Source organism: Dicentrarchus labrax, unplaced genomic scaffold (genome assembly GCF_905237075.1).
Source record: "Dicentrarchus labrax unplaced genomic scaffold, dlabrax2021, whole genome shotgun sequence".
Taxonomy (NCBI): domain Eukaryota; kingdom Metazoa; phylum Chordata; class Actinopteri; family Moronidae; genus Dicentrarchus; species Dicentrarchus labrax.
This window is the reverse complement of record NW_026136703.1, coordinates 6,424,916-6,447,751: the sequence shown is the minus strand read 5'-3', so window position 1 is coordinate 6,447,751 and position 22,836 is coordinate 6,424,916. Positions and strand designations below refer to the sequence as shown.

Below are 22,836 nucleotides of genomic sequence, written 5' to 3'. Positions count from 1 at the left end.
AGCCCTTTAGCCCATTTTTGACCTTTACTGGGGTTATCAGTGGGGTTTTGAGAAATGCTTGAACATCCAAGATCCATCATTCTCCTGAAGCTGTGCAATAAACTCATCAGCATTGCTTGATATTTTGCATGTGACAAAGGGATGATCAAGGCATATTGTAGCACTTGAATGACCATTTTTGTCATTTTGAAAATACAGAATGAAGAGCTGTTTATGGTTACTGTCGTGATTTTAACATTAGTTGGTACATTTGAGTTTTGCATGGTGAGTGAATTAAATGTTGCCTAGCCAATACAAAGAAGGACATCTGTCATTTTGACTTTATTCTACAAATATTTAACTATTATTTAACTATTTGATGTGAATTGTACATTTTTTACAGGTAGATGGAGACAGGTCATGTGTCTATGTTTGTTGTTGAAAAGTCTGCATGAAACTTGACCTATCTGTTTCCCTGTCGGCTTGCTTGTTTCTCTGCCTGTTAACCTGTATCTTTTACTTATCTGCCTACCTGCACACATGCACGTCCCTCTGTCATGTATTTAACTCTTTAATGTTTTCTGCATATTACAAGCATCTATTTCTCCCTTATTTCTATGCCCTTCTTGCCAATCTCCCCATCACTGATGCTATGTGGTGTTTAATTTGATGCCATTTATTCTTGTGATGGCATTTAACTTGACTCCTCTCCTTCTTTTCTGTAGACATGATGGTGATGATTTTACTTTATCATATCCTCTGCTGGAGTGATTTTTACTTATATTATACTTTTAGTATGTGTGTGTGTGTGTGTGTGTGTGTGTGTGTGTGTGTGTGTGTGTGTGTGTGTGTGTGTGTTTTGTGATAGATAATTATAGCTGTGTAAGAGTTTCCATTTATTTACCTTATGACATCTGACCAAAGAGAAAACACACACATGGTCATAATAAATGTCTCTACAGGTGGGGAAAAAACTACTACGGTAGATTTGGGTTTCTTACAATTCAAAAATATGTGATTGAGGTTAACCTCTCTCAACAAGGAGTGAGTGCATGCCCTTTGTCTTTTCAAATGATAGTTATTGCTCATATCACTACAAGTCAGTTGCTATTAGAATGGCCAAAGGCCTTCTGCTCAAAGTTGTGAATAGTTTTAAAGCAGACATTTAAAGGGGAGGTGTTTTTTTTGTCTTTGGTTATAAATGTCTTCAGTGTTTGCTCGTTAAGGCTGATAAAGTTGTAAGAAACTCTGCCACCATGAATGCTGCTCTGATATGTCAGCTGTATCTACAATGTGGCACCATTGTACAGATACCGATTTTGACTTTAAAAAAGGAAGGTGATCAACTCATGACAACAACAATTACCATCCAGGAGTTTATCAGTTTCTACTTCTCAAAAACTTTTCATTTATACCAAAGCTTAACAACAGCCTTAGTTAGTTTTAAGATTCTCATCCCAGCTTGATAATTACCTACTACTATACTACTGTATATGATCGTCTGATATGAATCCAGTTTACATTTATCTCACTAGGCTTAGTTAACTAATGACTATGATGTGGTGACTTGATTAAAGACCATATATTAGATTGCTTCAGCACTCACTCTTTCACACACAAGTAATGAAATAGAGAATATAATGTCAGTATGTTTGGGGGGGGGTGGGTTTGTTTTTTGTTTTGTTTTTTAAGCAATCTATAATACAAATATCTTTGTAAATCGTCTTGTAGCCTTGTCTAATCACTTCAGAAATGTTGTGATGCTTAAGAAGGTCCTATTTATGATACTTTCTGTTTTGGTAACTTTTTTGGTCTTCACTACAAGTGAGTGTATGTCTGTATGTGCGTTTACATATATCCATTCCCACTTTCCCCTCCACTAACCTTACTCCCTTTCTCCATTTTCCCACAATTACCAGACCTTGAGGACCCGCCAATCACACTGACATCCCGTCCCTCACGGATGCGCCACTCCTCCCAGAGTGACGAGGCCCCTCCCACTTCCTGTTCTGAGGTCTTCCAGGGAGTGGCTTGTGACCTGGATGCTCCGGCCCCTTCGTCCCTTGCAAGGAGCAGCAGTGCCTCTGACATCATGGAGCCTTTCATCGCAGAGCGGGTCAAAGGTGAAGACCCCCTGAGGGATCCCGCTTCGATCCCAAATTCCCCCCACCTCCACTCCACAACTTCTTCCTTACTGGCAGCCAACCGCCACGCAGCTCAACCACTCCCACATCCCCCCACCTCTCCCTCTCCCACTCCTTTAACCTTTTCTAATGGCGGTGCTGTCTCGTCCTCAGAGGCACAAGATGATGATAATTCTTATGACCAGTTCTGGCAGCAGATTGGCTGTCGAAGCCAAGGCTCTAGTTCTGATTGGGTAAGCGACTGGGATTCTGCCTTCGCCTGTTCATCTGAAAAGGAAATCGATGTAGAAGAGGGTGAGATTGGGGCTGGGGTAGAGGAGGAGGATGATTTATTCTCCTCTATTAGGGACTACCTCACTCACAAAGGAGGTGAGAGGAAGGAAGAGGCAGGAGATAAAGATAGTCTTGGTCATGTACTCGAGAACAGTGTTGTAACTTTACCTACACCTGTGCAAACAGGGGTAGCTAGAACACAAATGGAATACACAGGACAGGTAGGAGAGGTAAGACAGGTGGTGAGAGAGGACAGACAGACTTGTAAACAGGACAGACAGGTAAGTAAATCCGTGAGACATAGCAGTGTGGACTCAACAGAGGAGAATGAGGCAGAGCAGCGGAGCATCTATGAGTGCCTGGAGTTGCAGTGCCAGTGGCCGTCACCCAATGCAAGGGGGAGTGCTAGCTTAGAAAGACACACTGGGGAGAAAAAGGGAGTAGGAAATACAGGAAGGGCAGAAGGATGGGAAGGGAAATGTGACTTGTGGAGAGAAATGGGAGAAGAGAAACAGGATGATAAAGAAGCAGCATTAAAAGAAAGGTCCAGTTTAATTAGACAAGACAACGCATTAGAATCTAGCACTGATTCAAATCAAAGTGCCCAAACTTCTGACACAGCTAAGGCCAAGATGTCTCGTAGTAGCGCCAAAAGGCACCATTCTGGTGGGGTTCATGTTAGCTTCCGGCCCTCGACTGAGTCAGTCCAGTTCCACAATCCCCTTGAGAGTAAAGAGGCCCACTGGAAAGCCCGGCTGCGCCGCCTAAGTCACTTCCACACACACAGCCACTCAGCTGGGGAGAGGTCCGGGACTGGGGCAGGGTCAGGTGCGAAGCAGGGAGCAGGGGCTTCAGGTAAGTTTGGCTCTGTAGCTGGGATTAGCCATAGAGCAGGAGCTCAAGAGAAATTAGCCACTGGGACTGTAACGGATAACAGCGGGAACGCCACAATTGCTGGAGGCCTGGAAAGCAGGGCTGGGACTGGAGGGGACAAGGACAAGCAACATCCTGGATCCTGTGTGGGATCAAACCTGGCCTCTGAGGCTCCCTCAGAGGCGTCTTCAAGCAGTTCAGGTTTCTCTGGCGTGTCGTCAGGGGTGCGTGGCCGTTTGGGACGTTCCGCCTTGCGATCTCGAGCCTCCCGCTCTCGCTCCCAGGAGCCCGGCAGTACTGCCTCACGACACCACCAGGGGGCTCTCCTTGGTGGCGTCTACAAAAGTGTGGTTCACGCTCTGTCCTCAAAGCCCCGGCCCCGAGGTCAGGGGTCATCCCAAGGCTCGTCGCCACAGCGGCAGGGCCGGGCCGCCATGGGTGACGCATCACTAAGAGACCTCTACTCCCACGTCCTGGGCTACTTTGGACGAAAGACGACTACGCCAGGTGAGGATTGCAACGAACGAAGCGTTCACAAAGGACACAACAGATACAACAACAACAACAACAACAACTACTTTGGAAAGACCAATACGCACCAACACACAAACACCAACAACTCTCTTTTCCTTTTTGGCTGTTTTTAACTGGTTTGTTATGATGGAATGATGTTTTTTGGCTGATACTCATCATCTTGCTGCTGGACTGAAATTCAAACTCCCTGTTGATGTGTTTCCTCTTGAACGTAGCCCCTCCTCCAGCCTGCCTCCTGTCAAGGACCCCCCCTCCTACCATACCTGTTCAGAAGCCCCATCCCTCCTCCTCTTGTCCTCTTTCTTTGGGGCTTTGGGATTTTAACCTCCTTTCCTCCTTCCCCTCTTCTCCACCTCCTCCTCCCTCTCCTCGATGTTGCATGCGGCCTCGTCGTGCCACCTTCGCCTCCTCCCTGGACTCCGGCCTTTCTTCAGCTGCACAGGAGGAAACAGCAGTCCACAGAAAAACACAACTGCCCATAGAAAAGATAAAAGCAACGATAAAAAGAAAAAATACTTATAGAAAACTCCATTAGAGCTTTGTTTCATTTAAATGTGTAGATATGAAAGTTTAGAAAGGTAAATGAATAATTATTTTACAAGAGCAAACACTAGTTTCTACGTTTGTTACCATATTGCTGTAGTTCCCGCTCAGACCACTAGAATGCAGCATTAGACCTTATGTGAGAATGGCCGTCTTAATAATGGTGGTACACCCATAGAATTTGAATGGATAAGAAGAGGTATGCACTTTCAAATTAACAATCTTGAATGGTTATTTGCCTTGTACACTGCCACAAGATAATATCAAACATGATTATTGGTAAAGTGCACATTTCAATCAGCAGCACAAATACCCTTTTTCTATTCATTCTAATTCTCAGGGCAGCAGACTGCAGAACTGGGTTCAAGTTATTTTGTCTTGCGGATCAGATGTTTGATGTGAGCACAGTGATTCATCAGCTGAATCTGTCTCGATGTGGGAATACTGTTACGCAGCCACATTTTTTCCTTTTCTAACTTTATTCAGGTGTCTTGCTTGCTAAATGGTAGCTACCACCGTTGGCTATCATTTCTGTTTGTTTGATTTGTCGACTTTTGTGCCAGATGTGTGGATGTTGCTGCAATAATACAGTAGAGGCCAGAACTATTTGATATGATAGTTCAATTTGAAACATTCTTGTGTGGATCAACAATATTGACAGCAACTTTACTTGAATCAGTGAATTTAGTCAAACTCCAATCATCTGGTACTCCATGCAGACTAAAACCAGATATTATGTGCAGTGACTCTCTGGTTGTCTGTCTGTCTGTCTGTCTCTGTGTTGAACTACTTAATCTGTATGACTGCTGATGGTTATGCATAATCCTTGTTCTATGAACACAGGTAGATCTTAACAACAGAACTTCACAGATCATAGCACTAAAAAGTTGCATGTCTATGCTCAGCCAATTAGAATGAACTTGCACAACCACATGGGCAATGCCCCTATGAAAGGGAGCCATCTACCCATTCCTAATTGAAGTGAATTGACAGTAAAGCTTATGTTCCAATGGTGCAGCCGCTTGAGTGTTGCGTGCTATGTTGCACTCCTTAAGACTATTTGCATCCTCACAATAGCTACCTATTTTGCAGAACTACAATGAAGCTTGAGGGTTTCCACCCTAAACTTGGCTGTACTGATCAGGTAGATCAGTAGGTTTTAACTACCACCTGTCACCTGTCAGTTCTCTGATCTGCTCTTCTGCGCAGTGCTATCAGAGTTGTAGCATAATCCATTTGTGTTGTTTCTGATCCGGAACTATCTCTCTTATGAGAATAGCAGTGACTAGTTCCTCAGTGGCTAGTTACTTAGCAGGAAAGCTTACATTATAGTATTTGAGAGCTTTGGGGTGTCATCGTTAAATACTGAACTCCATAGGAGGACAGCAGTTCTCACACAGGAATGGGCTCATCCAGATGGGCTGAGCACATGCAGAACATGCAAGTATTCTTTGCACAGACTCGCAGAGGCAAGTTGTCAGTTCTGTAAAGTCATGCTAGAGTGCAAAGGTTGTGTGAAATATAACTCTTAACTGTCAGCTAACATCACAGCTTAGTGCTACTTCTTACTTGAACCACAGTGTTAACCATTTCATGCTGTAGGCCCAGTGTGAAATACATTGTATATGTGTATATATGAGTATTAATTTATTGGGCCTTTTACTGATAGATTTATGTAACTGAGAAACAGATTGGGATCTTGTAGCCCAGGCCAACATATTGTCACACATTGTCAACATGTCTCATTCCTGTTGTTGGTGATGTCATGGCAAATAACCATTACAGTCCAATAGGCTACATATAGACACGCCTATCTCCAGGGTGTTTTAACACCCAGGCTAGAAAAGATAGCTGAATAACCTTCTGTAAGGGAGGATGCTTGAAATAGTCAGCTAAGTTAACTTCAGTTTGGGGCTGTTGTTAGTGAAGTTAAGTTTGTTTGCTGCTTACTTCAGTTATGTCCATATTTTCACAGTAGCAAGATGCTGATTCCTTCTAATGAGCAGTTAAAACTTAAATGACAGAAAACTTTTTTTTTTGCACTGACTTTTGAAAGTTTGAAATATTTTTTGCACATCTGACAACATACAAGACAGACTGCCCTGAGTGATTTAAGATTGCTTCTGCAGTTTGAGCACTACCTGTCTTGTTCTGTGGTTAAGTGGCCATGGTGTAAGACTGGAGGTTTTCCAGGTTCCTGAGCTTTATTGATCAAAGACCTGGTATTGGGCTGTGGAAGTAACCAGGCTCTGTCCGCTTTATCAACCACAGGTTCAGGTATTACAGATTACCCGGTTAATACTTAATGCAGCATATTCACTCTCATCTGATTTGGGATTGATGGATTCTCACACCGACCGCTGCCATTGCTACCAAGTTAACAGCAACATAACTCATAGTAACCATAACTACTAATGTAGGCATCTGATATGCTGCCTGTTTGGACATAACAAGGTGATACTCTCTCTCGCTCTCTGTGCATGGTGTGAATTAACTCCTGCATTGCTTTTCTGGTGGGTTTGCCTGCTGTGTTGTGGCTTTTTATTTTAACAACCAATCTTTTGCTAACTTCAGGGCCTACAGTACATACACATCAGGACTGCTCTTACAATTCAGAGAGAATCTCCAGTTAGTGTTGTGGATATTGTGACACTTAATATAATATCTGAACACTTAACTATCAGGTTTAGAAAGGAAGTAGCTAAATTAAAAACAAAAACTCAATTATGAATTGACCGATAGTACAAATAATCTATTTTAATGGACTTTGTCACCAATTCAGACTTGATTATATCTAACAAACTCCTAAATGTTCTTTCTGTTTTGTGTGTTTGAGGTGTTTATGTGAGTATGGATCCGTCACTGTCTACCATTGTTTATTAATTTCTTTCTCCATGTATTTGTCAACATCTCACTTGTCTGTGTGTGTAACTGTGAATCCATTTTTCCATAATTTCTGTGTGTATGTGGGTACTCTGTCTTTGACTATCATCATACATCTGCCTGTCTGTCTGCCTCTAGTCAACAAAGAAGAGGTGGTCCAGAAAGCTCGTCCAGTCTCCAGCGACGTAGGAAGCACCAACCCAAACTTCTCTGACCTCATGGATGAGTTTATCCAAGAGAGACTGAGGGCCAAAGGGACAGCAGTGAGTACAACATACACACTGATTAAAATTTGAGGTTCAGAGTCATAAAACGGAGAAGCTGAAACTACTATGTCTTTGCAATACACAGGGCCGTCGTGGCAGCAGCCCAGGAAGTCTGGAGGTTCCCAGGGACCTGCCGGAGCTCCTAGAGGCAGGCCAGAGTCCCGGATCCCGTCCTTCAGATGATCACCGTCCCATCGATGATCCGGGGGTTCCCTCTGAGTGGACGTCACCTGCAAGTGCCAGCGGCTCTGATGTAATCAGCTCAGACAGCCAGTCAGACTCCTTTAATGCCTTTCAGTACTCCACCTGCAAGTTTGAAAGTAAGGAACAAAACACCTAATACATACAAACTGAGGCATATATATATATCATAATTTGAGGTTTTGCCGTACGTGTTTTTTCATGTTGATGGGAATGATGGATGAAAGTTTGAATAGTCAAAGAAGGTAAGTTTATCTTTGCTGAAGGAATGCCTAAGCTGTTGGATCAAGGTATTTACACTATCACTACCACCATTACTACCTTTAACATAAATTTAAGGGGAATCCTGCGTATCAATGATTTCCCTTAATTTGGAAACCTTATAAAACCCTATATAAGCCCTGATAGATGTATAATGGTCAACATTTCTTCTGCAGATTTTACTTTCAGTTCGGAAGCATGTGGAGGAGGAGCTGGATCTGGAGGCGGAGGTCGAGGCAGTTCTCTGGATCAGGACAGCCTGGGAGGGGGTGTGGCCTGCGAAGAACATGAAGTAGCCAGTTTGACAATGCTTCACCTTGACTCGGAGACCAGCAGCCTCAGCCACACTGTCACTGTTACTGGTACGCACATGACAATAGATCTCTCTAGCTACTGTGTACTTTTTTTACAGCCGCCATTTTGACATAAAATAGTAGGGTAAACGCAGCTATCACCAATGACACTAATTAAGGTTCTGGTCTATTCAAGTTAAATAGAGTCAGGAAGCTGCAGTTGTCCATGTTGGCTCACTGAAAAGGCTCCGCTACAATTAATGCAACGGAAACGAACTAGTGTCATTGGTAACACCAGTGTTTAACCTATTATTGTAACTACTCTACTCTACATGTCAAAATGCCTTATTAGGCTAATATTCATGTGCACACAAACCAACAGCCTAACTATTACATATTGTTATTATTATTGGGTGGATAGGTTTTTTTTACAATTTGGCTGACAACCCCTGAACTGGCTGAAATGGCAAAGAATTCAGTCTCCTGGGGAAAAAAAAAACAGTGCAGGACTTGTTTTTCAAATGTTTTCTTCTCCTTGTCATGTGTACTGTATATTTCTTTGTCCAGGTTCTGAGAGTGCATCTCCCATGCACTCCCTTGGGGGCTCTCGCTCCCAGACGCCCTCCCCTGCCACACTGACAGCAGAGCACACTGATCACACACACTCTCACTCACATACACACCTACAGCTGGACCAGAAGCTCCATAACTCTGTCCTGCAGACACCCGATGACCTGGGTAATACTCACACAGACACTCAAACATCCAATTCCTTCTACTGAGGTCTCAGCTGTGAATGAGAGGCTGGGGTTACTGACTGATTCATTGATTGATTCTAGAAACCAGCGAGTTCCCCAGCGAGGACTGCAGTGTGATGGCGGGTGGCACTCTAACTGGATGGCACGCAGATGTTGCCACAGTAATGTGGCGGAGGATGCTGGGTATCCTGGGGGATGTCAATAGCATCAAAGATCCAGAGATCCATGCTCAGGTCTTCGACTATCTGTGTGAACTGTGGCAAAACCTGGCCAAGGTGCATACTGACACACAACTATGACACAACACTTTCTTTAAAGATTGTGTTTTTTGTGTAAAAATTACACTTTTCTTTTCAGATAAGAGATAATTTGGGCATTTCTCTGGACAACCAGTCGTCACCCCCTCCCCCTGTTCTGATCCCACCCCTGAGAATCCTCACCCCCTGGCTCTTTAAGGTAAGTGTGACTGTGGGATCACTATAGGACCTCTGATGTTCATTACATTGAGATCTAGTTACACAGGAGTATGAGAACCATTTTTATTCTTGTAGCTTTTATTTCACTTGTTTATGCTTACGTGTGTGTCTGTGTGGTTGTGTTTTCCTACAGGCCACCATGCTTACAGAGCGTTACAAGCAGGGAAAGCTTCATGCCTACAAGCTGATCTGCAGGATCATGAAGAGACGGCAAGATGTTTCCCCAAACACAGATTTTCTCACACACTTTTACAACATCATGCACCAAGGACTGCTGCACCAAGACCAGGTAGAGTGTGTGTGCAAGTGTTATAATGGTAACAAAAACATGAACTACAAAAAATTACATTTAAAGACAATACACTAACAAACCTCATCTTAATTATAGAGTTTAGAAAAACTATTATGTTAAGATAACATTTTTACAGTACTTTAATACTGTATTCATCACTCAAACAAAATGTATAATGTTTATGAGTTAAAGTTTACACTGCTTAAGAATAAAGGATGGAATATGGGCTTTTTGTAAATGTCCTCCAGCTGTAGCTGCTATAGCTATAGGAGTGTGTTTAAAGCAGCATTTGTGGTGTCTACAGGACATTGTGAACACCATTATAAAGCACTGCAGTCCCAGGTTCTTCAGTATCGGGCTACCTGGAGCCACCATGCTGATCCTGGACTTCATCATTGCAGCTACTAGAGTCACTGCCTGCTCATCACTAAATGTAAGACCTGTTTACACACATGTACAGTACAAGCTGGCACATACATTGGATGTGACGTTTCTTTTATCCTTCTTTATGCTTTCTTTTTGTCTCTATCCTTCCCTCTACTTTCCAGGCTCCAAGAGTAGAGGCCCAGATCCTGCTTGGATCTCTGGTGTGTTTTCCCAACTTGTATGGGGAGCTTCCAGCCCTCCATCCCACCACAGCTGATGTGGTGCTCACCAAGTTCTCTGACGTCAAGGTAGGTGGAAACAATAGTAGTTTGGGTTTGAGGGGAAAGTCATAAAGCCTCTGTCCTTGGGAAGTATCATTATTCTTTGTGATAGTATAATTGTAAACCACTGTAGATTTGGGAGAAGAGAGGAATAATGCCAAAAAACTGTCACCAAATCAAAACAAGTCAGCATGCTTTAAAACTGACATCCACAAAAGCATCAGGTCAGACACTTAAACCAAACTTTATCAACTTTGTGTGTAGTCTAAACCTTGTAATACATATTTCTGCCATCCATAGGGGGTCTCGGAAACCAAACTAATAGGTTAATGTCTCATCAGTCATTCTTGTAACAGTCCAGAGCTATGGGAGTAATGTTGTTATTGTTGTTGTTGCTCTGTAAACCGTTAATGCCATGCGTGGTAGCAACTCGGGCCCGCTCACTGGTTTCTTACAAGGCAGAAACTCGTTTTGAATCAGTAAGCGGCCATTAACACTGACCGGAGGGACGGGACCAGTGAGTGTGTGAATGTGTCTGAGGGTGTGTGTAGGTAAGTCTGTATGTGTCCATCTTTAGTGCTGCATGTTTGTGTTTCACGTATATTAACACCTCCATAATGTAAGTCCCAGAATCACTTTGCTCATTATCTGAAAAACCATCAGAGTGTTTGAGCACTTAGTCATTCTCTTCATTATAGACTCCCGGAGAAACTTTATGTGTGGGACCTTCACATAATGGACAGAGCTTCCTGGTCTGTAAAGTGAAGCGAATGCATAAGTTCCTTAAACGAAGGAAGGAAATCCGATTGTATCGACTGCAATGGCAACAAGTCTTCTTCAATACAGCACGATGTTCATGTTGTAAATTATGGCCCCATTTAGAGTAAAATACATGAAAATGCAGGGTGTGTTTTTGGGGCATGGCTACCTTATGATTGACAAGTAATTTTGCAGCGAGTCCCTCCAGCGCAACACATAAAAGATTCAGATCAAACTGTAAAACTAGGCTGTACTGTTTATCTGTACACAGCCGAACTCACAGTACGTCACCTACCAGCTCCATGCTGCTGTTCAAAAATGGTAACTTCTGGTTCCAAAAAAAAAAAATTAAGATGGCAACATTTGAGCCTTCAAAAAAGTAATGGGTGACATCACAGTGGGTTTACACTTGTGCAGAACCAGTGCTTTGTATTGTTTAAGGCAAATAAACTGAGTTTGTCTGTATGCTTTGTTTTTTAGGAGCACGTTATCAAAACCATCCTGACCTCTGCCAGGGACGAACCCTCTGCTCCTGCTAGGTAAGTGTTAGTGTTACAACAGATCATCTGACTGCACCTGACTGTTCACTGCTTGCCAATATATTTTTATTTTCTGTTGGTTGGTGTGTGTATAAATTGGGTCTCCAGTGAATCAGTATACATAATTTGTGTGGCTCTTTGTATGTCTATGTGTATAACAGCAGCATGTATTCACAGGTTTCTCATATTATATATGTGTTTTGTTTTAGGTGTGTGGCTCTGTGTAGTCTGGGTATCTGGCTGTGCGAGGAGTTGGCTCATGGGACTCAACATCCACAGATTAAAGATGCTCTCAACGTCATCTGTGTCACTCTGAAGGTCAGTCACAACGCTGTACTGCTTTTAAAAGCATTGGCTTTGTTGCATCCAGGCTCTAAAATTCAACTTCATGAACTTTAAACACAAACTATAAATTAGTCATTGTAATATAAATCTGTAAGGGTCACCCGAGCTGAATAAGATTATCTCATGCAGCCTTTGGCCTCTGTCTGTTCAAACTTTGTCCCTGCTGACCACAATACTCCCTCTGTCTCTGATCCAGTGGGATCAGACCAAAGCAATGAATCTATATCAGACAGACTGCTGATTGGCCGCTTGTTACACTGATCTACACAACACTGTAGTGTCTGAACATCTGGTCCTCTTCTGTCTGGATTTTTGATTAGGCCTACTTTAGTTTTAAAACATTAATAAAACTTTAAAGATTTAAAGTAGTAAAATCATGAAAGCGGGTTATGTAAAAGTCAAATGTTAATTGTACATTTTCATTGTAGTTTTTGCATATTTATATGAAATTTGATGTCACACAATGAGAGGACTGAACTTAGGTACAACATTGTTATGTGTTGTGTGGTTAGCCTGCTGTCATCCAGTATTTTATTGCTTTTTCAAACTTCAGAGTACTCATCCATAGACACTGTGTAATAACTGTTGTTCTTTTAATGCATTCAATTGGAAAACACAAGACAACACAAAGACAATCAATGGGATTAGAAATCTTGCTTCAAATGAGGGAGGGTGGAGCTGGTTAAAGTGAGTTGAAACACACCAAAATGCTGCCTGAAAACTGGACATTTGGGATGTAGATGTGTTTAACATGTCTGGCTGCTGGGAGCCAAAGTATGATGGAAAACATTGTTGGAGATGGTTGTTAGTGTTGGTGAAATTGCCTCAGTTGGTATTGTCTGTTTCAGGCCACTAGACTGGGAGGCCTGTGGACCAGAATAATACTGTCCAATATTTACTGTCTCATCTATGGCCAAGTGGCTCTAGATGGACACACACACACACACACACACACACACACACACACACACACACACACACAACACACACACACACACACACACACACACACACACACACACACATACCTTTTCCACCTTGGAATCCCTAGCTTGTGTATCGGCAGCCAATGGCCTGCTAAGACATTACAGCAACACACACACACAGTTGCATTCACCTACTCCTGGGAGCAAACCCTGGACTGTCAATATGTTTGGTCCTCCTTCAGATAGGAGACTAATCCAGAGGGAATGCTGCAAGCTGTCTCTCTCTCTCTCACTCTCACTCTCACTCTCACATACACACGCACGCACGCACACACACACAGTATCACATATGTACACACATCTTCTCCACTTTTACATCTCTTGCCTTCATACCAGCAGCCAGTAGCACCAGACATGGATTCTGGGATGCACACACACAATCACATACACAATGAGCACACGATACAAACAACAATTACAAGAAAACCTATTCTGAATACTACAACTGATAGTTTAAAACATAATGACCAAGCTTTTTGTGGACACCGATTTGAAGCAATTGTACTTTTCTTTATACTGTGCATTATTACTTTATATGAGACATAGACTTGATAATCCAAAAAAGTTCAATGTCTGTAGATGTGGGTCAATTTAATTAAAATGTGCCTCATCCGCTGTTTATATTGTTGGATCATTGTTGCAGATGTAAATGGCATACATACATAAATTGGAGTATCACAGATTTACTGACATAATAACAGGTCATAATTATTTATAATAGGTATAACCTATTCCCTAGCATATATCATTTCCTCCATCTCCCCTCTTTCATTACATTTATTTTTATTATTTAAAGTATATTAGTTTATAGTATGTTAATTAAAATTTTAATGTAACCACAGAACCTAATACTTTTTATTAGTGGTCAGCTGATATGGGTTTAATGGGCCAGTATAATTCCATTATTCCATGCAAAAACAATGAACGTTTTAGATGGATTGTTGATTAATTAATGAAGTAGAGAACTACATTAGGTTATGCTGTAGATTTCAGAATGTGACTGGTATTTAAGAGAGGGGTACAGTGTGTCAGATGAGACATCATTCAACTGCATTATTATATACATTATAACATAATATATATATTTAGCACTAACCATTAAAGATTAGATTAGATTAGATTAGATTAGATTAGATTTGCTGTTATTAAGGAGAAAATAAGATTTTTTTGTTTATTTGCCATGTGTGCACAGGCATCGATGCTGATTATCTCAAACTAATGCCAGTTAATTGGCACAATTAATTGGTCTATTACTTGTGTGTTTCATCACCCAGTACCCCAATAAGAACGTAGCACTGGTGGCGTCTGATATCCTTCACCTCCTGATCAGTCATGTGGATCATCTTCAGAAATTCCCCCCCGACACTCCAAAGAAGATCGTAGAGGTGAGACATAAATTAATGTACACTTCTGAACAGTTATCGGAATATGTCCAAACACTGGCTTTATTTATTATTCATCAAGTCACAATTAGCGTGTCCACGCTTCCTGATGGATTAAATCGTATGATGTAAAGCAAAGGCCTCATTTAAATACATTGAATCACTTTTAAAATTTCCATTCATACTGTTGATTTGCAAATCTAACATTATATTTTCTTTTAAATGTATTATCTTTTTGTAGCTGTCATTTTTTACTAGTAGCTGCTTTAACGTAGAAAACTTTTTTCTGTCATTTTTATTAGATTTTGATCGCCACCATCACATACTTGCTGCCTACTACGGAGTCCTCTCCACATGAACTGGATAAGAGGGTAACACATACATACGTACATGGATTTTTTTTTTACTATATTACTCATTTAGCTTAGAAAGTAACCTTATACCTATGCATCCCTGTGTGTGTTGCAGCTGGTAGTGTCCCTCCTGTTGTGTCTGTTGGACTGGGTGATGGCTCTGCCTCCAAAGACTCTTCTTCAACCTGTTCAAACACGAAGCCCCCCAGACAAGGACCAGCCTACCAAGACTCTGCTCAGCTGCATTTATAAGGTCTGTGTTTGTGCAGCCCTTAACAAACTCACTCACTCACTCTATTCACATGAATGTTTAGCAGTGATCACAGAAATGTGAAAATAAGCATTTTCTATCATAATGAAGCATCAGTGCAGTAAAGTTGAAAATGGGCTATAAATGAGTGGACTTAGAGAGACTCAGTCTGAAATAGTATCCTTTCTCCTTTAAAAATGTGTCTAGGTATTGCATGGTTGTGTGTATGGAGCCCAGTCTTTCAACAGTCCCAAGTATTACCCGCTGCAGCTGTCAGACCTGCTGAGTCCAGACTACGACCCGTTCCTACCATTAGAGAGCCTCCGAGAACCAGAACCCCTGCACAGCCCGGACTCTGAACGCTCCAGCAAGCTACAGCCTGTCACTGAAGGTATTTAATCTAACACCAGAGGCACACTAGGTAACTGTTAATCCCCTTATTATTGCCATCATTTGGTGTCTTTACCGATTTACAACATGTAGAAATAAGCATGTGAACATGTATTTTGCTGTTCACATGGTTAGAAATATACAAGACCGCACCCAGTACATATCTATATATAGAATGTAACACCAACACTTATTGTCACCAATGAGACAAAATGACCTAGAGTCGTCCAAACCACTGCCAATCACTAAAGATGAAAGAAGTTACGTGTATGTGTATGTATGTGAGTGCACCTGTCTGCATCCGTGTGAGAGTGTGTATTGTCCCCTGCTGTGGTCCACCAGGACACAGTGTCTCATCTAATGACTGGAGCACCCTAATAGACCATGCCTCTCTTTCTCTTCTCTTTTTTGTATTTTCTTGTCTTAACTGTTTCACTTCCTTTCCTCTATTATTCTTTTTACATTATTCTCTGCTAATATATTTTTTGTTTACTTTACACGGCTTCTATGTTCATTTCTTTCCTCTTTTTCCTTTTTTTCTTCTTCCTCCTGAGCTCTCCTGAGGTTTTAGGGAGTCATTGAGAATGTCTGGTCAATACATATCTGTACTCTACACACAGCTCTGTCAATAAGGAGCTGTTGGAAAGCGTGTGTGTGTGCGTGTCACAGTGTGTGTGTAATGATGTTGATTAGCCAGGATCTGCTGGCAGCACAGTGTGTGATGGCATTGGCTTCTTCTCAGCATGAGGCAAACTATGTACAAGCTTGAATGTGTCTGTACCTCCTCTGAGTTTTTACTGTAATTCCTAAAGTTTTGTTGTAACTTGGAACCTAAATATCAAGTCAGAGTAACAGTTACACCTTTTAGTCCACTGAAGAATAGAATTTAGAAACATACTTTTAATACCTGGTACCCTAAATTTATTTTTTTCAGAGTAATATATATCCACTGTCTGTATTTTGCTTCTCTGCAGTTCGCAGCCGTATTCAGCAGGGCCTTGTTTCCATTGCAGCCAGAACAGTTATCACGCACTTGGTCAACCATCTAGGACATTATCCAATGTCTGGAGGGCCTGCTACTCTGTCTAGTCAGGTACTGTTACTGTGTGTGTCTGATAATAATAATGTAATAATGGTACATGGATGATGTACTTGTTTGTGCTGAAGGAAAAGGATGAAGGAAGAAGGATCTATATGTTTCTTAATACTTTTATTTAAATCTTTGCGTTTTACTGAAGCAGCACTATGTCCATGTTTTCTAGGTGTGTGAAAACCAAGACAACCCGTTCTGTGAGAGTGCAGATCTCGGACCAGAGCTTTTCCATTCACCAAACCTACAGTTTCTGGTTCTGAACGGCTCCACGCTGCTCTCAGTGTATCAGGTAACCTCAACTGAAAGAAAGTTGCCCTGGCAAAAGTTGACCCTTTTTGTGTGTTTCTAAGCCAAAGCTGAAGTTGCAAAACAGTGTAATGGCCATTGCTGAGCATGTTCGTTATTTACTTGTCCCAATGATGCAGCAGATGCCCATCTACAGCTGGTACAGACTGTAACAACGAAGCTTCTGACAAACACATCTCATGATGAAATATTCAGTTTACTAGATAACAGATTCTATTGATTATTTTAAAAGCCCTCCATGGTTTGACATTTTATATATATATATATATATATATATATATATATATATATATATATATATATATACTTTTAACCCCTTATTCTGCACCAAGCTCCAAAACTTTGGAATCCACTCCTTCCCAGTGTCAGATCAGCAGGTGTGTTGTCGGTTGCCATTTTCATAATTTACTAAACCAGTAAACTATGTTTTTCTTTTTATACATTTGTATGCAAAAGTCTGGCCTCCCCTTGACAAATAACGCATTTTGGAAACATGTAAACAAATCCTGTAATCCTGTAAATTTTGTAACATAAAACGCAATATTTGCAGAAAACATTTATGCATTGTTTCTTTTTATTTGATAAATTAAACCAAGATAAAAAACATTGCGGCATATGCAAAAGTTTGGGCAACCTACACTGTCAGTACATAGTAACTTTGCACCAGCTGACACTTCCAAATGACAGTAATACGAGCTGATGAACGTCTGAGACCTTGTAAAAAGAATCCGAGACTGCAGAACTCTTGCACATTTTTTGTTCGTGTTCAGTTTATGGAATAAAATGAAACTATGCATGTTTCCTACCAATATTGTGTTTTATGTTCCATACCCTAAAGAGAACAGGTTTTATAGGTTCTATAACAATAAAATGTAAAAAGTTGACTTATTTACTACATACTACTAACATTATATATTAATTACTGTAAGCATATTAACATTAATTTTTATCTTTTAACTGTAAGTGTGGCTCAGGTTGATGAAGTAAAACATAACACAGTGTAACTTTGAGTTAGAATGTACTGAGTTTATTTATTACTGATCACACTTACTTATTCTTTAAGTATGCTGATGAAGTTATAATGGATTTTTATTGATATTCCTTATAGAAAAATGTTCTACCAATTGCAAAGTAGAAGCTATAGCTAAAACGAAGCAAAGATTGAATAAACTGTTTAAAGGAAAGTTCAAGTTTAGCTTTAAGGCAAAATGAAGATGCTGCAACTCAGAATGATTTCCTTAATATGTGGTACATTTAGTGTATAACCATTGTCCCTCATGTTCCTCTATTTCCCAGATCCGATCTGAGTCCGGTGTACCAGGAGGCGGAATGACAGCCGGTTTGTCTTCTGCTCCAGCTTGCGTTCGTGTCATCATCCGAGATGTGGCTGGGAAACACTCATGGGACTCTGCCGTTCTCTATGGGCCTCCACCATGTTCCCCAAGCAGCCCGACACACACATTTCTGTCACACACACAATCACCTCACAGTGCGAATCTTCATTTACGCACCCCACCAGGAGGTCCACCAAAAAAGATGGGAGTGAAGAGAGAAGACAGCGAAGAAGAGGGGCAGGAGGAGAGGGAGGCAGAGGAAGGAGGAAGAGGGATGGAGAGTGAAAGGCAAGGGTTTCAGGAAGAGGAGGAGGAGGATGACGAGGAGGAGGAGGAAGGAGAGGAGAGGAAAGTCAACGAGGACGAGAAGGGTGATCAAAGAGGAGGTGAAGGAGACGTGGGAGAGGAGGAGCAGGAGGAGGAGGAGAAGAACGAGAATAGGATGGATGGGATTGGTGATCGAGAGGAGTCGGGCTTAGAACAGCTTCTAGCTCCGCCATTGGCTAAACGTGTGTGTCGGGAGGCAGTGCCAGCATGGGACTCACTGACAGAGGGGGACGATGCACTGGATGAAATGCTGCAATACCTGGGATACTCGAGTCCAGAGTGCCTGCAGAGAGCAGGTAGACTAACACACACTCTGTAATGATATCCTTTTTGGTTTCCTTCAGACTGTTTCAGTGAGCATTTTACATCCCCGAATCCTTTCTGTAAAAACATAGCATTAACTCAGAGGTGAACACAGACTAACCAAAGTCTAATTTCACAATCTTTGTCCTTTCGTTACAAAGAGAACAAAACAGAGAAAAGATTGTTTACAGTCAACGTTGTCTCATGATTGGTTTCCTTTAGGCATGCCGCTCAACATACCAGCCCCTCCTCCAGCGTGTGTTTCAGAAAAGCAGGAGAACGATGTGATCAATGCCATCCTGAAACAGAGTGCTGCTGAAAGAGAGTTCGTCCTTCATGTACGTAGTATCCTTATTCATATGAATAGAATGAGTTTTACCTCTTTGAATCTTTTGAATCTTTTGAATTGGTAGTGCCCAGCATGTCCCGATGAAGTAGATACTCAAATACTGGTGGCTACAGACTAATACTGCTTCGCAATAATACAGGAAGTAAAAGACAAATCACAAGCTGTTTCAACCCTGCAGTCAAACTTACTTTAACCAAGACGTTTTAATGTTGCAAAACATATAGTGGGGATTTGGTCTGTCAGTAAGGTTGAAACCTAGCTGCATCAAACAATGTAATGGGCCAGTGTGTAAGATTTAGTGGCATCTAGCAGTGTAGTTACAGATTACACCCCCCTAGAAGAAACTACGGTGGCTGGGAAACTCACAAAAGGCCTTATCTAGAGCCAGTGTTTGGTTTGTCCGTTCTGGGCTGCTGTAGAAACATACCGGACTGTAGATAAAATGTCTATTCTAAGGTAACAAAAACACAATTCTTATTTTCAGATGATTACACACAAATGAAAATATACCTCTGAATATTATATTCCATTTCTGCCAATAGATACTTCCAAATATTACACACTGCACCTTGAATCAACTTGGCACTATTGTTGTTTCTTGTGATAACCATGAATCATTCTGGCAAGGTACAATAACAACAAAGTGCACAGCTTTCTTAATGCACTAAATAATGGTTCTATAACTTTGATTGTGGCTTTGTTCATCAGTCAGTGTGACTTTTGTGAGGCGCTGACAAAAAAATATTATCCAGACTAAGGTCTCATTGCTGTGATATTTTTGAAAATCATCACAAAATAATGCTTTCTGGATGCCTCTGTACTCTGGTAGTAATCTGATATGATTTGTTCATATTGGCATAAAAAAAAATATTTTTCTCAGTCATGCCGCTTTCTCTTTAATTTTCATGATATTTATTATTTTAATCCCTCACATTTTTTGCATGAAACTGAAATGTTGGATGTTTCAGAGAGGCGAGGAGTTGAACATGAGGGCAGTGCAGCAGACTGAACCAGAGACTCAGACACCACAGTCTGCCTTCTACTACTGCAGACTACTGATCAACATACTGGGACTCAACTCCTGGGAAAAGAGGTGAGACCAGACACAGACATAAATATTCTAAAAAGAGATTCTAATCTTTTAAAAACAAACAGTAACATTCATATATCAATAATAACATATATAACACTGACAGTCATTTTGTTTTTTTGTATCTTTCTCTTGACTTTGTTGTGTCAACCTATGGTGTTCATTCAGATATTTCTTCTTTATTGACATTCTTAACGTGGCATTTTTTATTGTTTAGTTTACTTTTATGGAGAAAAGAATCTACTTGTAAAAGAAGTGGCTTATTTGACTCCACTGCTTGCATATTGCTTATAAATCTGTAGGGAAAACCATGATTAAAGAATTAAGGACTCCTAAGGAGGAAGAGTTTTCTGTTTTGTACATGTGTGGGAAGTCTTTTTTTCATTATTTTTTGTCTCCCCTAGAACAAACCAAATGCCTCTTGAATGCAAATGAGACAAACATTTCAAATTCAAAAAAGTATTTTGTGCTAATTAGACACCCACGTTTTCCCATTCACATGGTGCAGCATTTCATCTTCTCAGTGACTCTGGGCTAAAATACACAATGTCAAGGTATCACTTTAAATGTGTCTGGCCAGCTAATGGACACTCATCACTCTTTATACTTTATCCTGGGAATTACACCGTCTGCATTCAGCCTGCACAATAGACTTCTTAACACACTGCGTGCACGTGTCTGTGTGCTCGTTTGTGTGTAAGAGAGTGTGATAATGAGTATATAGTACTCTATTGATCAAACTCAACCCATTTGGAGTTAGAATAAAGGGCAGTAGTTGAAGAAGAGAATGGTGGGGAGAGAAGTGGCAAAACAGGATGAATAACACATGAAGATGGAGAGTGAGAATAAAAAAACTGTAATAAAAAAAGAAATGGAGCCAAAATCCAAAAATCAGAAGGTAAAGCTAAAGAAATTGGGATTGTTGGAGAAGAGGATAGACAGATGAGAAAGAAAGACAAAAAAAGATTGCTCTAATCATCTGTTATTGTCCCCTTACGTCTCTCCAGGTATTCATATGGGACATTACACATACTAAGATACTGACAGTCAACCGTGCGTGTGTGTGCTTTTTTGTGTGTGTGTGTGTGTGTGTGTGTGTGTGTGTGTGTGTGTGTGTGTGTGTGTGTGTGTGTCCCCTTTTATGCTTTTCCCTATAATCCAGAGTGTAAATGGAGTCTTTGAGAGCAGAGAATGAGGCCATTACCAAGTATCAGTTTAATAAAGAGCAAATTGCTGTCTCTCTCTCCCTCTTTATCTCCCGCTCTTTCACTCTTTTTTTCTCTCTCTCTCTCTAAGAGTGAAAAGAATGACGTGTCATTATCAGTCCACTCCAAGCCTCACTGCTCAAGTCTTGGTTTTGTATCAGCGGTGTAGAGATTGGTGGCTGGTCGCTGGGACATTTTGAATGATCCATAGACTTGTTAGTTGGTATAAAGGCCTTTTGTTTTGACTAATAAATAGGGTTTTGCCCTTTTCTATTTGGAACCTGAAAGCTGTGATGACACTAGCTGTGGTCATCATGAAATATTTGCTCATTTACAGTTTTCTCACAGTAATAATAATAATATGCAGTAATATATATTTTTTATAGCTAGAGCTGAGGCAACAGAAGTGCTTGTCGGATGGTTGAACACAACCAAAAACGCAATAGTTCCTACATCTTCTTTATCAGTCTTGTGATCTCTAAAACCTCCATATTCTTCCTTTTTAAATGTTTTTCCATCTCTTTCAAATGTCAAAACGACATCTGACAAATGGTGGACATGGCAAAGTTGTTTTTCTATATTTTTAACCAGGTGTCAGAGAATCTAGGTGGCCTTATTTTAAGGAGTTTACCAGTCAGTTACATTTATTATCAACAAGCTAAATATATGTTTGGAAGGTCACGGAAACAGCTCTTGGATTTCAGTTTTGTTGTTCAAAGAATGTTGATGATGCCGACCTGCTGACAATTTTCAATGCAACATTACTAAAAGAAGTTTATTGGTGACTGTGAGGGGCCAGATTTTACATTTATCATGCTGGAGGTTTCGAAATTGAAAAAGGAACAAGCAAACTTCTTAAAAAAACCTCATGTTTTACTGACATGCAAGCTATTTGGTGAATCATTCTTCTGTTGATGGAAGTTATGTTCCACAGTCTATGTGAAATCTGCTGATGTTTTGAGAGTTTACTTACAAAGCTACTTTTAAATTCATCTCATGTATATAGCATATATCTTAAAACCTTAAACATCACCTCTTTTTTATGCATCTATTAATAAAGGTTTGTCTGTCTTGTTTTATTTTTCTGAAGCTTTTTTGGTCTTTTTCACCAGAGCTCCTGCCGGCTCTACTTAATGTATTTTTTAACAATGATTCCTAACCTGTGCATGTGTCTGTGTCTTACAGAAGTAACTTTCATTTGTTAAGGAAGAATGAGAAGTTATTGAGAGAGCTGAAGAACCTGGACTCACGGCAGTGGTGAGAAAATATTTGAACTGTCAAGCACCTCATGTCATTAACTGCACTGAATAGGATTCAAAATGAAAGGTTCTTTAAATATTGATTTAAATGTAGTTAACAACTCTGAACTCTAGGGTTCTGAGATTCAGTAAGTTATGCTGTG

General features: G+C 40.8%; 1 protein-coding gene across 6 annotated transcripts in view; it reads left to right on the top strand.

Moving 5' to 3' along the window:
• Positions 1 to 22,836, top strand: part of ralgapa1 (Ral GTPase activating protein catalytic subunit alpha 1) — a 66,601-nt gene that overhangs the window by 12,809 nt on the left and 30,956 nt on the right. For 4 of the 6 annotated variants that reach the window (XM_051381046.1, XM_051381055.1, XM_051381073.1 and 1 more), the window contains 22 exons: positions 1,899 to 3,776; positions 7,368 to 7,492; positions 7,581 to 7,815; positions 8,134 to 8,319; positions 8,818 to 8,988; positions 9,090 to 9,283; positions 9,366 to 9,464; positions 9,618 to 9,773; positions 10,081 to 10,209; positions 10,325 to 10,450; positions 11,663 to 11,721; positions 11,931 to 12,039; positions 14,327 to 14,437; positions 14,737 to 14,805; positions 14,903 to 15,040; positions 15,245 to 15,428; positions 16,402 to 16,520; positions 16,690 to 16,809; positions 18,123 to 18,783; positions 19,013 to 19,128; positions 20,108 to 20,232; positions 22,620 to 22,691. In XM_051381046.1, coding sequence (XP_051237006.1) covers positions 1,899 to 3,776; positions 7,368 to 7,492; positions 7,581 to 7,815; positions 8,134 to 8,319; positions 8,818 to 8,988; positions 9,090 to 9,283; positions 9,366 to 9,464; positions 9,618 to 9,773; positions 10,081 to 10,209; positions 10,325 to 10,450; positions 11,663 to 11,721; positions 11,931 to 12,039; positions 14,327 to 14,437; positions 14,737 to 14,805; positions 14,903 to 15,040; positions 15,245 to 15,428; positions 16,402 to 16,520; positions 16,690 to 16,809; positions 18,123 to 18,783; positions 19,013 to 19,128; positions 20,108 to 20,232; positions 22,620 to 22,691 — 5,182 coding nt within the window. The remainder of the gene's footprint in view (positions 1 to 1,898; positions 3,777 to 7,367; positions 7,493 to 7,580; positions 7,816 to 8,133; positions 8,320 to 8,817; positions 8,989 to 9,089; positions 9,284 to 9,365; positions 9,465 to 9,617; positions 9,774 to 10,080; positions 10,210 to 10,324; positions 10,451 to 11,662; positions 11,722 to 11,930; positions 12,040 to 14,326; positions 14,438 to 14,736; positions 14,806 to 14,902; positions 15,041 to 15,244; positions 15,429 to 16,401; positions 16,521 to 16,689; positions 16,810 to 18,122; positions 18,784 to 19,012; positions 19,129 to 20,107; positions 20,233 to 22,619; positions 22,692 to 22,836) is intronic. The other 2 variants (XM_051381081.1, XM_051381090.1) reach the window with 1 other exon arrangement.